The sequence below is a fragment of the Pholcus phalangioides genome, unplaced genomic scaffold (assembly GCF_987345545.1).
Source record: "Pholcus phalangioides strain wild (caught in Gottingen) unplaced genomic scaffold, Ppha-v1.0 ptg000022l_1, whole genome shotgun sequence".
NCBI classification, from domain to species: Eukaryota; Metazoa; Arthropoda; class Arachnida; order Araneae; family Pholcidae; genus Pholcus; species Pholcus phalangioides.
The window spans coordinates 9,690,709-9,707,062 of record NW_028301615.1 but is presented as its reverse complement, the minus strand read 5'-3'; the positions used below and the strand labels follow the sequence as shown (position 1 = coordinate 9,707,062).

Genomic DNA, 16,354 nt, shown 5'->3' with positions numbered 1-16,354 from the left:
GAAGGATGGAGAGTGATTTCTTTTTATCTAAAACTTTAGTCTTTCTGGAAAGAAATGAAAGGTATTTACTAATTGAGAGATGTTTTGATTGGTCCAAAGCATAAGGGTAAATTTTTTCTTTTTAAAAATATCAAGTATGCACACATTTCTTTTTCACAGACTTCATATATTTCAGGGAATGCTGGAGTTTGCCGACAAGTCAGCAATATGTCTATAGCTCGTGATATCAAATGGTGTACACAGAGTTGTACTTTGGGTTTTAGCGTTTTAGGTAGGTAATATTTCATGTGCATAAAATTTAGTTTCCATTCATTGCTCACACAAATATTGGTTCTTGATCCAAGATTTCTGTATTAGAGATATTTTATCATATCGTTTAATTTTTTTTAAATGGAAAATTGCTCATTTCATGTCACACACGAATGGATGATTTTATGCAGGTATTTGGCCAGAGAATGCCGATGGTTCAGATATTAATACCTGCTCAAGATCTCATAGCCGCAAGATAATTGCCACGGGAGATGATTTTGGCAAAGTTAAAATCTTCAGTTATCCTGCTTGTCAACCAAAGGTAAAATTGAATTCTAGTTTGAATAATGTGTATAAACTCTGTTCGCTCTTACTTGGGTCCTGATGTAAATAAACCGCTGTACCAATTTTTGATATCACTCCGCGTCCTTTATCTCTATTGGTTGTAATTTTACCTGCCCTTGTGACGATTGGTGAGGTGTATACGAAGCGACAAACATGAAGCATTCCTTTATGTTGCATTAACATGCGAAACACACAACCCTTCGTGATGAAGGTTAAAATCGAACTCCTCGAGAATGTCTTCGTCTCTCCATACAACTTAAATCTCACGTGTCTCAGGAATAAAAGTATTACTGTACATCATTGTTAACAGCTTGCCTGTTACACCCTTTCATTACGTGTTCCGAACACGTGCGTTTTTTCCTCAAGCCGAGATTGTAAATTTGTTATGAAGAATTTTCCCGGAAATTTTTTTTTTCACTGTTCTCCAAATTTTGTTGAGATAAAAACTGTTGATAACACTAATTAAAATAGATAGAGGTATATATCTCCCAAAAAAAAATTCGATAAGGTATTCTGTCGTCATCATGACACACTCCTCAAGAGTTGGGATGACAGGGCTCCAGTCCGGACATTGCCTGCGACAATTCTTGTTATTTTTTTATTTTTTACGTTGTCATTATTTTACGGCAGATAGTGAGAAAAAAAGTCCTAATTTTTTCTTATTACTTCTTTTTCTTCAGAATTTTACAATTTTATTTCTGAGCTAATTTGCGCCGTATGATTTTCCTGGGCCAGATATGCTACCAATTATAATGTGAAATAAATTATGAACAACTTACCGTTGTGTTGCTGCTTTTTATTTTTCTTGCGGGTCTGTATAATTAAATATTTCATAATAATCCACGGGCTGTAGCAGTTCCAATTTGACGAGAAAGTCATCCACATTATTTTGTTTCTTTACTTCAACCTGTTGTTGATATCCTGTTTTTTGTCAAGACAATTTAGGTTTTTTTTTATCTGTGCGTATGTTGCGAGCCATGACCCCAACATCCAGCAGCAGGAGCCCCTGGACTGGGATCTTTAATGGGGCCCCCAGGCCAGGCTTTCTCAAGGGATCTATAGTGTCTGCCATAATGAGGCTAACTGAATCAAAAATGAGCATTACGCTTACGAACCAGATTTTCAAAACTTTACCTTCATGTCTTCGTGATAATCCTCAGATTTTTTCGGCTTGCAGAGATGCTCCATTACATAAATTGGCATGTTTATTATGAACCACTGTATCTCAGTGTCTTATTACTGTTACTCCATAAATAAAATAACCTATTTTATGCACATTCAATTTTAAGTTGAGAAAACTCTTAAAATTGTAAGCACTGTACAATTAATTAAATATTTCTCGATATGAAAATCAACTAGTCATTTGCTCTAAACTGCTGTTATGTTGGCTGATAATAATAGCGGAGTGAAAAAAGGATAAATCCTCTACACTTTTTGAAAAAGGAAAAAGAAATGTAATGGAAGTGTGGAAATTTTCTTGGAAAATTGCTTATTGACTTTGCATACATGCAAACAGTTGGCACTAAAACAGATTTTTTTGCATTGTAATCTGTATACAGAAGATTTGTTTAGTGGAAATTTGTAGCATTAAGTAGGGTTGGCACTACAACAGTGTTTGACTGTATTTTGCATGATTTTTTTGCATGTTCAGAAACTAACATCTTTAAATAGCATGTCAAGAATATGTTGTTCTTGTGTTTCACCATCATACTTTGCTGTGCATTTTTTTGAGCTTATGATCACAAATAAAATACAAAATTATTTTGCATTTCTAATAATACGTAGGCGTTTCAAAAAGTAAGATAACAAGAGCTCTGATGGGTGTACAAATTCCCCATGTGAATCAAATGCTATTCGCATATATCTATATATCAAATGAATTCGAATGCTACAGATAGAATAACCATTAGCCATTGAAATAAGAAGTTTTAAAGAAAACATCCCCAGCTTGAATTCATCTGTAACTGGTGGAAGTGTACTGAGTCACGAGCACAGGTTTGGATTTAGTGCACAGAATTCAATAAAGGCAAAACAGGTGCCTGAGACGAGCAAAGATCAGGGTGACATTTATTATTACAGGCACGTCACCACAGATGACAAAGTGTGCTGTGCTGAAGCTTTGATTTAAGCAGATTGTTGGATTCATCTGGGGGAGATTGCACAGGAACCCAACATCTTCATTGGCAGTGTACACAATATCGTGTATGAACAATTGGGCTACCAGAGGTGGTGTTCTCACTGGATACCACTGCAACTTACAGACGAGCATAAAGCCACACGAATGGGATTGTCTTTCTGGCACTTGATGTAGTTTCAGGCGGAGAGTTTTCCATTCATGCACTGTATTATTACAGGGGATGAAACGTGGGTACATCACATGACACCTGAGACGAAGCACGCATCAATTGTCTTGGAAACATCTCTTATACAAGGATGACGTCACTCTCCGCCACCATACGAAGATATATTTTGGAAAGAGAGAAAATTCAACTTTCCCTGCGGGGAATTGAACCCATGTCCTTTCACTTTCTGGGTGAACACCCTGAATCACTAAACTAGTTGTTAAAACCTTCGTATTGTGGCGGAGCGTGACGTCATCCTTGTATAAGTCGCCATCTGGTGGCAGTGTCAGCAGTTGTGAGCTTGGCCTGAGTCTGGTCCGGCCGCCCATGTACGGTCCCTTTCAGTGTACACAAAGGAAAGATTGAGAGATTCGGTGCCTCTGTAGTCTAGTGGTCTATGGCGTTACCTTAGTTTTTGAACTACTCTCATATTTCTATTTAACTTCAAGATATGAACAGTGCATCTAACATATTAAGTAAACTAAGATAATACAATGATATCTCGCTTATGCACAAGTGCAAGGGTTTCCAAGGGGAAAAAAGTGCATCAAGAAAAAATGCATTGGAAAAAAGTCTTAAAAATATCCATGACATGAAAATTGACAGATATAGTGTACATTAAAGTAAAATATAGGTTAATATCATTAAAACATAAAATACTATTATTTCTACATCAAAATCATATGAATACACTATATTATGATGTGATTACAACACTACCTGGTTAACAACTGTAGTATTTTATAATTTAAAATGGATTTTTGTTGTCAGCTGTCCTGGAAAATCACCTTTTTGATTTGTATGATTAGGAGAAAGCCTCACTATCACTAATTTCTGAAATTGGTTGAATGAAAATTGCAAAGAATTTCTGGTACTTCTTTTTTTTCCAAAACTTTTGCAAGTGTCAATTTTTTTTCCCTTCAAATTTTCCTCTGCATCAATTTCTTCATCATTGTCATGTGCCATTCTGTCACAGTGTTTTGTAGCTCCATTTAATAAAATGGATTGATTATTGAATCACAAGCTAAGTTTTTCACTTTTTTCTAAATCCTACGGATAATATGCCACCGTGAATTATACTTTTTTCCTTCAAATTTCACATGCAGATTATACACACTAAAATATGGTACTAATTCAATAGATATTCCATAAAGAAATGTGTGGATGAGGTGCACACACACAGTTGAGTACTAATCTCTTATGAAAATTAAAAATTGTGCTACCTTTCTAAAAATTTGGTATTGGTTATAACCTTTCTCTCATCACCTTCAATTCAACTAACTAACCCCTTCATTTAAAATCTCTAGCACCTGTGAAGGTTTATGGTTTATTACCTATAAGCCCACTAGACAAGGTGATCATGGGTACTAGAATCTTATCTTATCATGAAATTGTTCCTAACAAACTGGAAAGTCAGGGAAATGAAAATGTAAAATATTTGTTTAAGTCCGGGGAAAATGGAAATATTTGATGAATGTCAGGGAAAAGTTCTTTGAAGGGGAAAAAATGGAAACTCAAAAAACACAATTCGGAGGTCAAAGATGTTGAATTATATATTTTTCTTCTTCTGATAATTTGGTCTGGGGAAGTCGGAAATTTTTTGAATTTTCGTCAGAGTAAGCAAATTTTGTTGGGAACCCTGCATGAAAAATTCTGTTATAGCAAAAACAAACATGAAGCTTGACTTATCAGAATGCTGTTTATAGAACAGGAAAAGTCCTGTGAAGGCGGAGAACAAGGTTCAGACTAGAAAGTTTTTTACTGTGAAGTGATTAAATCCAGTAAAAATATTTTGTAGTATTGTTCAGGCATGTAAATACTTATATATTTGTCCAGCCTCGCTGCATTTGTTCCTATCTGTGCAAATGGGGGGGGGGGGGTTACAGCTTTGATGGGGTTTTTGTGATCAATATGTGTTTTCTTTTTTCCCTATTTACTGAATTGTGTGTATTTTAAATATTTTTGAACAGGTTTTAATTGTTGATATCTTATTTTTTCAGTCTCTGTCTCATACTTATAGTGGACACAGTAGTCATGTAACCAATGTTGACTTTACACCTGATGACTCTAGACTTATATCCCTAGGAGGAGCAGATTGCAGCATAATGCAGTGGGCCATATCGTGAGAACTTGAATAACAACAAAAAAAAGTATTCATATATGCAGCTTTTATGAGTCTGACATCAGTTGAAAGGTTTTGCACAGTATTATATGGTCTTATGAGTACTTTACAATGAATGATACTCGAGGGAATTAACTTTTCCTCCCCACTTCTTCGAAATTATTGACGAACATTTGAAACGATAATAATAATTATTATTTTGATTATATGAGTTTATCGATAGAATTTAACGTTGCCTGCCTTTGCTAGTTCATATAAAAGCTTAAAAAAGGTTTGGGTAGAATAATATTTAAGAATTTTTCAAAATTAAGTACATTCATTCTCGTAGTGTCATGTATACAGGGTGGTAACTATCGACCACCCACACCTAATAACACATTATGAAAAGTAATATAGAAAAATTTTTCTGTTTTAGGATTGGATGACTATTAAACTATTACATTTTTCAATTTTGTGATGTACTATTTTTCTAATGGTCAGTTATGTGCCAAACACCGAACAAAGGTAAATTTCTTCCTTAGCAGTAATGGGGAGGGGGGGGTTGCACTTTTCGAAAATGAACTTAAATATTCAATCCAATTAGAAACAAAGTTTGATCGTCTTCTTACACGATTGACTTTTTTTCTCTTCATGAAGATTAATGTTATAACCTTGTTATTTCATGATAAATTTACCCAACCATATTGGCAATTTTTTCACCAAATTTGTAAAGCATTAGCCAAACAAGATCTGTTGAAGAAATTGTTTGTTGAAGAATTGTTGATTTTTTGGGAGAAAGGCACTGCATACAGTGCATAGTAATTACTGCATGATCGTCTTTTTTTTTACACTGTCGTTTTCATCAGATTACATATTGATCAATAAAACGGGCAATATTCTTGTTATTTTAAAATTATTAGTTATTTTAAAATTTCATCAAAACTGTTACGTGTAAAATGCTTCAATGAAGGATATAAAAATGGTAGCTTTGACAAAGGTGACTGGTGGGAACAGTAAAATAATAGCAACGATTTAATCAGAAACTTGTATTCAAACTAATTATTTTGTGAATTGACATATTCAAAACAATCAGTGATTGCAGATTTTTTCTATTGATTATTCATTGGGTCACATTTTCATATCAAATTCTACATGTTGCAATAAAGATTTTTAATTTCCTTGCAACTGCAACTGATTTATATCGTGCTGAAGTTTTAATATATTTTTACTTTACCTTTTTACAAGAAATATTTTGAGGACTTCAAAATTTATTTCATTCTGCATGATTCGTGAAGAACTTGGTAATTTTTTCAGATAAAGTTTCATTCAAGGGCATATTTATAGGGGGCTGTAGTCCCAGGTCATTTTAGCAGAAGACAGACTTCAGGCTCACGCAGTTCTAGGCATGAACCTGCCTAGGACATTCTAATTTTTCTGCCCGTATGAGATAGATGAGCTTTATGATGCTCTTATGTTTCGTTTCTTGTTTTGTTTTTTTCTCAAAAAATTATGCCCTCTCTTTCCATAGCTTTCAGTTTTCAAAATGAAAGCAATATCTTTACTGCTTGTTTTTCTAAATATAGTTTTGAGTTTTGCTTCATACACGAACAACATAAATGGGATGCCATAAAAAATTTAAACTGTAGTTGTGAAACTTCAGTGTGACAATTTATAATTGTGATCGATTTCATTCAACATGCTTATCGTGTTAATGTAGTTGATTGTGTTGCAGAATTACAAACACAGGCAGTGGCCCAACCATGGCTCCCATATCCAGGAAACGGATCCTAGACTTTGGGGGGGGGGCGGCTAAGCCAGACTTTTCACAAGGCCCTCCTATAGTGAGTTTATAGCATGAAAAAAAATCATTGTTTTGGGTCCCAGGACAAGAGCCCTTTCAGCTCCACCCTTGTGAGGGGGCAGAAATACATGGGCATCCTTGCCAAGTCATTTTTCTGAGACCTCATTACACAAATTTACATGCATACTCATCGAAAATTTCAACATCTCATTTTTGTGAGACCCTTCTCTCAAGGTGCCCAGGTGGGCCCGTGCCTTAAGATGGCACTGCATGGATGCAACATGTAAATCTTCGGAAACTTCTAAGGTGGAACTTAAAAAAAACCTCATTTCTCAAAATTGTCAGTGAAACTTTATTCATTTAAATGAGACAAATCAAATTAACACATTGACATACAATTATACACAATTTAATCAAAGCAAAAACATTTTTATCTTCGGATACAACAACCCTAAAAAAATTGGAAAAATGCACTCTCACATAAAAAAAACTTGTTTGTGTTTTTTTTCTTTGATTTCTCCGTTATGATTATGAAGTGATGTAATCAATTTTTAAAGTGTTAATTACTGGTCAAACCAAAAACTCTGAAAACACTTTTCCATATTAGTTTTTTGCAAGGAATCATGTGTGTAATTATGGGCTGTCGATAGCTATCACCCTGGAAAATTATATTTTGAATCAACTTTCAAGATAAAAATGGAATCATTAATTTTGAATTATTAATTTCTGTAATTTTTTTTTCTTATTTCTAAGAAATTTTATCCGATTATGCTTTTGGTTTTTTTAATTGCAGTTGAATATGATAGTTTCTGTAATTGTTTGTAGAAATTTATATAACAGTAATATAAATTATCCGAATGGACTTTGGGATGTCTGACTGTATCTGATTTTTGTGATAGTTTTTGTACGTTCATGATAGATAATCATTCATTAAAATATATGGATCTAATTTCTCAAAATATTAGTCTTTAAGAAATGCTCTTGAAGTATGAAAGGTAGCAAACTACTGCTTTAGGCCTTGCCATATTTTCATGCATGTGATTAGAATTGATTTTGAGGTCGAAATAGTTTTGAAAACTAATTTAAAAATTTTTTGTTGGAAAAATCTAATTAGGGTCGTTTATATTTCGAAGTGCAGTCACTTTTTGTTATTTATAGCAACCATTCATTTTGAATTCAAAGGATATCATTTGATGAAAAATCATTATTCTCGTGCCATACTATTCAGAGAAATAAATATGTATTAAATTAAGTTGCCTGCAAACACAATATAAAACCAACAATAATGACATTTAGTAGAACTGCATTATAATGGACTAATAAAGGCTGGAGGTTGTCCATTTTAATGAAAGTCTAGTTTGTAACAAATAATTCTCATATAGGGGTGTAGTGCAACAAGGTGTACATCTATGAAAGTACAGTAGTTAGCTATAAAAAATGTTTATTAAATATCAAATAAAAAATATCCCTCAACATAGGTTGAATTGAGAAAGATGTACACGTGTACAGGGCTGTAACTAGGTAGGTGCAACAAGTGCACCTACACAGGGCCCACTTGGAAGGAGGCCCAGAAGGGGCCTAAATTCAAATTCTTGCACAGTAATGGCTAGCTACGGCCCTGCACGTATACACTGCATTAATCTTAATTTTTCTGGCTGCCAAATGTATGAGTCATGCAGTGCATCCATGTGCAGGAGAAGTATGGACGAGGTGCATGTCTGGTTTAGTAGTAGCAGTGCAAAACAACGCAAAGATTGATGTTTAATTGCCTGCTTGGAAATGTATAAAACTTTTCAGATAAAAATAAGAACCCTTAATTATCATTACAGTTTTTTAAATTGTCCGTTATAAACAAAATCTGTTATAATCAGGTCCTATACAATGAAGTTCTATTGAATTTTCTATTTAAGTGGTGAACATAGAAGCTAGGCTGTTTCTTAGGGAAAATTTTGGAGCTAAGTTTAATGAAAAATTAATAAGGAAAGATTTTTTTTTTCTCCTATTCACACTAGCCTTTCTCTTTCCAATCCACCCTACTTGTGCAAGAGAGTATTTTTCGTATGCTTACAATTTGCACAATCAGGAAGCTTCTTGGTGCATGAATGAGTTCGACTCACTGTTATTATTTGTAACTTTGCTGCACTCCTAAGATAGCCAAATTTGTTTAGTTAATTTTTTTAATTGCTTGTTTCTAATTGATTTTTTCTAATTGCTTTTCGCTAGAATTTGTTTACTGGTATGACATTTATAACCATGATTGATTGCATGATGTGGCATGCATCATCTTGTGTACTTCAAAATCACATTTTATTAGGGATTTTTTTGATATTGAATTTAAATTGAATATATCTTGCATCATTCGCTTATGAAGAATCTTATTAAAATTCAAGAAAAAGATTAAGCAACTCGTTTATCATGTGTGTGCATTATGTATCACACTAAAATTAGAATATATTTATTAGTATTAAACAGGGGAAGAATAGATTAGCCTATTCTAGTGTATAGATAGTAATTTACATGCTCTGATATGTTAGATCCTGGGTGCACAACCTCTTGCCCATTTGAAAGTTTTATCTGGCTTGCAAAGCAATTCAAAAAAATATTTCAATACATGAAAATATGATACACGATAAAAAGTTACATGCAATATGTATGCAAAATAGAAATGAGGGGAAACTATATGAATATTGATTTAAAAAAACCAAGATCTGTCTTCACCAATAAAATCAAATACATTTAAATGGATTTCATCTGTGTTTTAAATTCCATATTGGCCTCAAGGTGTAATTTGGCTCTTATATGACTCGTAAAAGCATTATTAGAAGAGAATCTTTTATGAGCAGAAAAGTCTGTGCATCCACGTTGTATAATTTGATCATGCTAGAAATTAGAAAAAATCAATATTTGTTGGAGCGAGGTCAATTGTATATGAAATAGTTTGTTTCAAGATTCTAGTTTTTTTTTATGATAAGAGTAACTTTTGGAAATGGATTTAACTTAAGGTACACTGTTTTACACTCTATTACAGGCTTATTTTCAATGTTTGCATGCTTCGTAATTCAAGTATTTCTGAACAAAAAGTATCTGTTGGTAAATTCTGTAAATACTTGAAACTTAAGAAAATGTGTGTTTTTTTCTCTTATTGTTAATAATTATTTCAAATAATACCTTGTTGATTTTGGCAATTTTTATTACTTTCTTTTGATGTTCATTAGAGCAAACCAGGGCTAGTTTGCATACAGCTTCTCTTTTCTACCACAGTGAGCACTGAGTACTAGTATTACCACTGTCAAACCACCTGAGGGTTGTTGCATCATTTATTGTAGTTTCAGTGTGATGGAAGAACCAAATTCCAAAGAGGAAGAACAGAGCAAGTTTCCTGCAGGAAATTTTTTTTTTCACTCCAAGTTTTTGTCACTCTGAAGTCCATCAATATGTTGAGGCATTTTCAATAGTTGTGATGGGTAGGGTGGTTAATATTGTTTTGTATTCAAATACTTCATAAGAATTTTTTTGGAACAACAAAGCTTGTCTAAAGTCCTGTTGGGGTGAATTGGCATCCCCACTAAGGTGCATGTTGACTTAAAACACATGCTATATGCTAACTTATGTGGTATAAACGCAGCAGAATTATGCAAAAATTACAACCACCTGTTCAAGTGTAGCAATCGACCTACTTTCTTGGTGGACATGAAGCTGTGAATGATGACTTTCTTGTTCTCTTTTGGTTTTTATAACTTTTCTCTCTCTTTTTACATTAGTTTTCTACTTCAAAATATTGAGTACTTATCATGCATTTCATTTTTTTTCTGCATTTTTGTAATAAAATAACATTTTTGTAGTTACTAACTTAAGTTTGTTCTTCAGATCCTCATTAACCATCATGCTATGCTAACTTAACCCAGGGGTTGGGTTAACTATGCTAACTGACCCCACATCTCTGGTAAGTTGGCATGGTTGGAACAATTTTGTAAATAATTTTTTACAAATTGAGCATGCAATTTTAACTGATTTTCATCATTAATTTGTAGCCAAGAAGTACCGCTATCCGCAATTTTAATTGCATTTGCTTTGATCGTATTACAGGAAGAAATAGAAAAATCACAAACTAAAAACTATGCCAACTAGTCCTGGTCTCCCCATTTGTTATAAACATATACCCTCTGTAGATCTCTGGAATTTATTCGTGCAAGTTGAAAAAAATTGATTTTTTTTACTCAGTTTATATGTATCTTTATCGCACCTTTTTTGTTACATCCTGAAGAAAAATTCCACCTCTGTTATAATATTTGTTACATGTTTATAAATTTACTTTTTAGTTTGTTAATATAAATGCAAACAGAAAAGTTGTTTAAGGGTTTAAAAAAAAACTTTCGAAAGAAGTTTCACCATGTTATCTTGCTATCTTTTGCACGCAGCACTTATTTTTCCCAGAATATTAGGGGGGGGGGGGCCATTATTAATATGTCTCTTTACATCGGGGCTTGACAAATCCCTGGTGTCAGGTTGCCATGAAAACTTGAAAATTTGATAATGGTGCCTAATACTTTTTATGAATTAGAAGTGTGAAGATAGCACAAAATTATTGGAAATTATGCCTGAAAGCATGAAAAGGGGTCCCAGACAAGTGAAAGAATAAACTATTTTTGACTGATTTTGCAGAGGAAAAAGTTCTTGGCATCAATAAACCTTTGCTGGCACCTAATTTTTTTTTTGCAATTTGTCAAGCCCTGCTTTACATCAGCTCAAAATCATATGAAGTTATTGATGTTGCAATCTAATGTATTAGTATAACAAGAATTACATATGCACTTGTACAATTCTCGTTATAAATTAAAATTAAATAATGTGCTGTTGGAATAATATTGTGTACAAATAATAATATCTAAGTATATTTTTAAATATTGTAGCAAAATTATGTTTCGGACGAGAAATGTCCATGGAACGATATTTGGATATAGAGAAATTTACATGTTGTATGTTCTACGGTTATCTGTAAATTTTACATGTAATTGGAGCTTAAATCAGTGTTTGTTGCCCGTTATCAAAATTATAAAACTAAAGTTGATAAGTCATCATCAAATTTAACTTTTCAACTTTGAGTGATTTTGTATGTTTAACTGCTTTCTCGATTTTTTTTCCCTGGAAAGTTACGTATATTCTGTTGTTGTATATTTCGCAAGCTTTTATTCAAGGTACGGCAGAAGATCTGTATTTTTTTTTCAACCGGGCCACAGTCGTGCGTTTTGCAAAAATCGTGGCCAAAACCCCAAAAAAAGTTTTGCCATTCGACCCTGATTTTTCACAGATGAAGAGTGAATAACCCCCGGCTTCTCAACGCAAGTTTTTTTTCGTTCATCACCTCTTAGTTTTTGCCCAGAAGGAGCTCCAGTGTGGTGATTCAAGTAGCAGTATACCTCACATCAATCTAAACCTTTTACAAAGCTGCTCTCATTCAGAAATTTCGTAGTTCTCCGGGGAATTTTAGGCAGTTATTTCTTTTCTTTCAAGTGTGTTAGCAATTTAGAAATACATTTTGAATTTCGTTTTTGGTATTTTTATTGAAAAATAAATTATTGTTAATACCAAGTCATTTTTTAAAAAAGTTCATTTTTGTGAATGGCTGTAGAAAAAAGTTACCTGATGTGACCTCCTGAAATTCATTTCTCAACATACTTTAACATGTTTAGTTTATGAAAAAGGTGAAATTAGCTGCTAATATCTGCTACTCCACTGACCCCAGTGACTTTTCTTCAACATGCCATAGCTGAGGCTTGCCTTAGGCGGAATAGATTTGAATTTGAGAAAATTTCTTTAAAAATGGCAGATTATTGCTCTGATAACTGCAGATTATTTGAGCTTTAACATTGAAACTAAAAAGGACAAAAAAAAAAAAATCGTAGGCATGTTTTGCAGCTTTCAAACTCGGTGCTCCTCTCTGAAAAAAATTTATATTTTTAACGAAATACTTATAAAGGATCATAGCTCAAATTTTAGGCAGCAATGCACAGATTTAAAAAATCTCGTAAAGAAATGAACACAGAATGACGTTTTAAATGCTTAAATTAAGTAAAATTTGAAGGGTGTACAGAATACGTAAAAAAATGAATTGGAAATCTTGACTGATCTTAACAACCGTTCTCATTTTCTGCGAAGTACTGTACACACAAAGAATCGGTGGTGAACACATATCAGAATTTGCTGATACTAATAAGAGAACAACTAGGACAATAACTGATTCATTAAGGAAACAGCACATACATCAAAAACTTGATTAAATTCGAAAAAGTTTCTTGCAAAAATTATCAAGATGTGATGCACGAATTAATAACTTTTTCTTATCCATTCGTGTCTAGCATTGGGGAAACAACGAAAAAAAAAATTTAAGATTGTTGCAAAACGTCTTAAAAATAACCCAAAACTAGTTTTGACTGTTTGAGCGATATCTATATATGTAAAATTCATTTTCTGTGTGTGTCTGCCTGTGTGTATATGTTCTCTACAAATCCACAATTTCAGATCGATTGCGAACAAATTTTACATATACTTGTAAACGAAACAGGACCCGACTCGAACGATAGGCCACTGTAAAAGTTTGACAAAACAGGTCAAATGCCCGAAATTGTCAGGCAAGAATGGTTCTTGGGCCTCAACAATGACTTTTGGAATGTTTACTTTATTCACCATGGTTCCTTAACAATGTGCCTCAGATATGTTTATTTCTTTACAATGGTTTGTGACTTCTTCAATGCTCGCAGTATGTTGAGAAAACCTGGGCAACGTCAGGTATTATAGCTAGTTGTTAATAAATTATAATTATTATAATGTTATTATGATACACAATTAATGTATAGTAGTGACCATAAGATTTTACACCCAGACCACAACCAATTTTCCATCCATTACAAATTTTTATCATAAATTTCTGTGTTTAAATTACGTTTTATGCTTATTTTAATTTCCTGTTTTTACTTCTTTTTGAATTCTTAATCAATTTTTTTATGCATTATTTTTATGTTGTTATAAGTTTTTTAATTCATCTCAGCAATATTCTTACATGTTACTGCAATTCAAATGTCATATATATGATGATGAGATATCATGAACAAATCCCTGCTATGCTTTTTATCGCAATTCTATCAATAGCCATAATGCAAACATATCATTTTTAATCATATAATCTGCGCCCTGCCGTTAAAAAAGCACAATATTTATTGTTCCAAACTGTTTTCAAGAATATGCTAAAAGTTTCAAGGCGAGTAAAGAGTTTTAACCACGTTTTTCGCAAAACGCACCACTGTGCAGGCTTTAGATAGGGTGTTAGGAAATATAGGGAAAAAAATAAGTATATTCCTTCATAGGGGGTCATTCAAGTATTACGTCAACATCGAGGGGGGGAGGGGGTTTCGGATTTGCTGACTTTCGGATGACAAGGGGGGGAGGGGCGTTTGAAGGTTGCTTATTGCTTATGTAATCAACCATCCCTTTTTGAAGCTATGAAATATTCTAAGCTGCTGACGGGGGGGGGGGGGGGGGTAAGGGGGTCAAAAATGACTAAAAATTTGCTTTAGTAATACTTGAACGGCCCCTTACGTAATACTTGAATGGCCCCTATGGTCTGTTTCAGGTTAACTTTGCAGTGAAGGGGAAGCTACGGGGGAACCGTATCAGTCGTTGCTATGGGAACGAAAAACGAAAGCCTCTTAACCAATGTATTGGTGCGCGGCTTTGGTAAGGTATGGCCGATTCTCGCCAATCTCACTGAGAGAAATCTTTTTTTACGTGTAACGTAATGAGTATGAAAAAATTGCACAGTATATATATTAGTAATAATTATATAATTTAAAAAACCACTGCCGATATTTTCAGAAATTAAAGTGAGGTTTTTGAAATCATTTTTTTCTTGTTTTTCTTTATTAAAAAGTGTTTTAAAATTTAGAAAAAAAAATTATCTTCTATCAGCGTGTCACTTACTCTTCATTGATGTGCCATAAGTAACACTAAAAAATTTCGAAAAACATGGTAATATTTTTCTGCAATACTTCCCTTAGCTGAAATTTATTTGTAAAAAAAATTCTAAACAATAATATGAAAGCAACGTATAATTTTAAAATACTTTATATTAACCATGGCTCTCAAAAACTTGGGGATTTTTAGTTTTTTCTTCAATTTATATGAAAAAAAATGCACGTTAAATAAAATTTTTGAAGCCAATCAAAAACGAAATTAAGAACAAGCAGATTAATTCTGTTCTCACATAAAAATGCAGGAATAGCACCAAATAATAATAATAATGCGGAAAACAGTGGAGTCTATATGCAGCATATATATGTTGGTAACAGTGTTAAAATTGGATCATCTCAATAAAGTTTGATAAATTTTGCTACATTTACCAGTGATTATGCATAATTCTTCAATTTTCAACCCATAAATATCATGATCGATGGGTCATAAATACTTCAAATTTTTTATGTCATGGGAACTTGAAGATTTAACAATATTTCTGAGTTTAAAAATTGAGAGAAAATTTAATTTTTCTCACAAAATACGTGAGAAGAAGCTCTAATCGGCCAAAATATAATTGCACGTAAATATAAAAATCATTATTAACCTGCTGCTGTGGTTTTTTTTTCCACTTACTTCAATGTATGTAAAAAAGCCAACATTACAGAAGCGATGTCAATTTTTAATATTACTGTGTATTATCTGATCACTATTATTTTTTATTTGACCATGAAGCAGCTATATGATGCATGTATAGTACCATATGCATTTTGCCATGAAAGCTAATTTAAGTAAACATGAGGTATATTATAAAAATTGTTAGTCTTGCAATATTAGCTTTACTTGCATACACAATGTAAACATAACGATGACTCATTCATCACATTAACCATGGTTTGACAATTATGCATAATGACCTACAAATGTGATAATTTGTGGTATCTGAAAAAATTCATCGAACTTATACCTAAATGGCCAGTGATTATTCATAATAACAGCTCTTTATCATTTTCACAGTAACACATTGTGAAACCTGTATAAAACGGAAGGTCAAGAGACTGAAATTATTTTCCGTTCCACACAGGTTGTCGTAGATATATTGCAGGAATTTATCTCTATCGTTCACAAAACTTGTTTTGAGAACATTACCCTAACTTCTATAAACCAGCAAGTTTTAAACAGAGACATGTATATTATTATTTTCAATTTTTTCATGTTTGCTGTTTCAAATAACTATACATCTGAAATTTTATATTTAAAATACGTTAATAGTTAAACTTCAATTCTACATATCTGTAACATTGAAATTTTTTCAAATTCAATACGCGCTTCTTGTTGCTGATGGCCATCTCTACACTGAATGAAAATCTCTGCAGTAGCCAAAACACGGTATTGTTAAATTGTGAACAATCTTTCTGTCTCCCTAAATCCACTTTTTCTCAACCCCCCCCCCCCCCCCCCCCCCCCAGAACCAGTTCAGCTAGATAATAAGCATTTATCATTTATCATTTT

At 33.1% G+C, this 16,354-nt stretch overlaps 1 protein-coding gene and 1 long non-coding RNA gene across 4 annotated transcripts in view; both read left to right on the top strand.

Moving 5' to 3' along the window:
- LOC149069442 (echinoderm microtubule-associated protein-like 2) overlaps window positions 1–5,402 on the top strand; it is a 168,762-nt gene extending 163,360 nt beyond the window's left edge. For 2 of the 3 annotated variants that reach the window (XM_089250079.1, XM_089250076.1), the window contains 3 exons: window positions 176–271; window positions 441–571; window positions 4,937–5,194. In XM_089250079.1, the coding sequence (XP_089106205.1) occupies window positions 176–271; window positions 441–571; window positions 4,937–5,062 (353 nt within the window). In that variant the 3' untranslated portion in view covers window positions 5,063–5,194. Of the gene's footprint in view, window positions 1–175; window positions 272–440; window positions 572–4,936 lie in introns of all 3 variants that reach the window. The other variant, XM_089250078.1, reaches the window with a different exon arrangement.
- Window positions 1–16,354, top strand: part of LOC149069437 (uncharacterized) — a 529,602-nt gene that overhangs the window by 215,083 nt on the left and 298,165 nt on the right. The window lies entirely within an intron of this gene.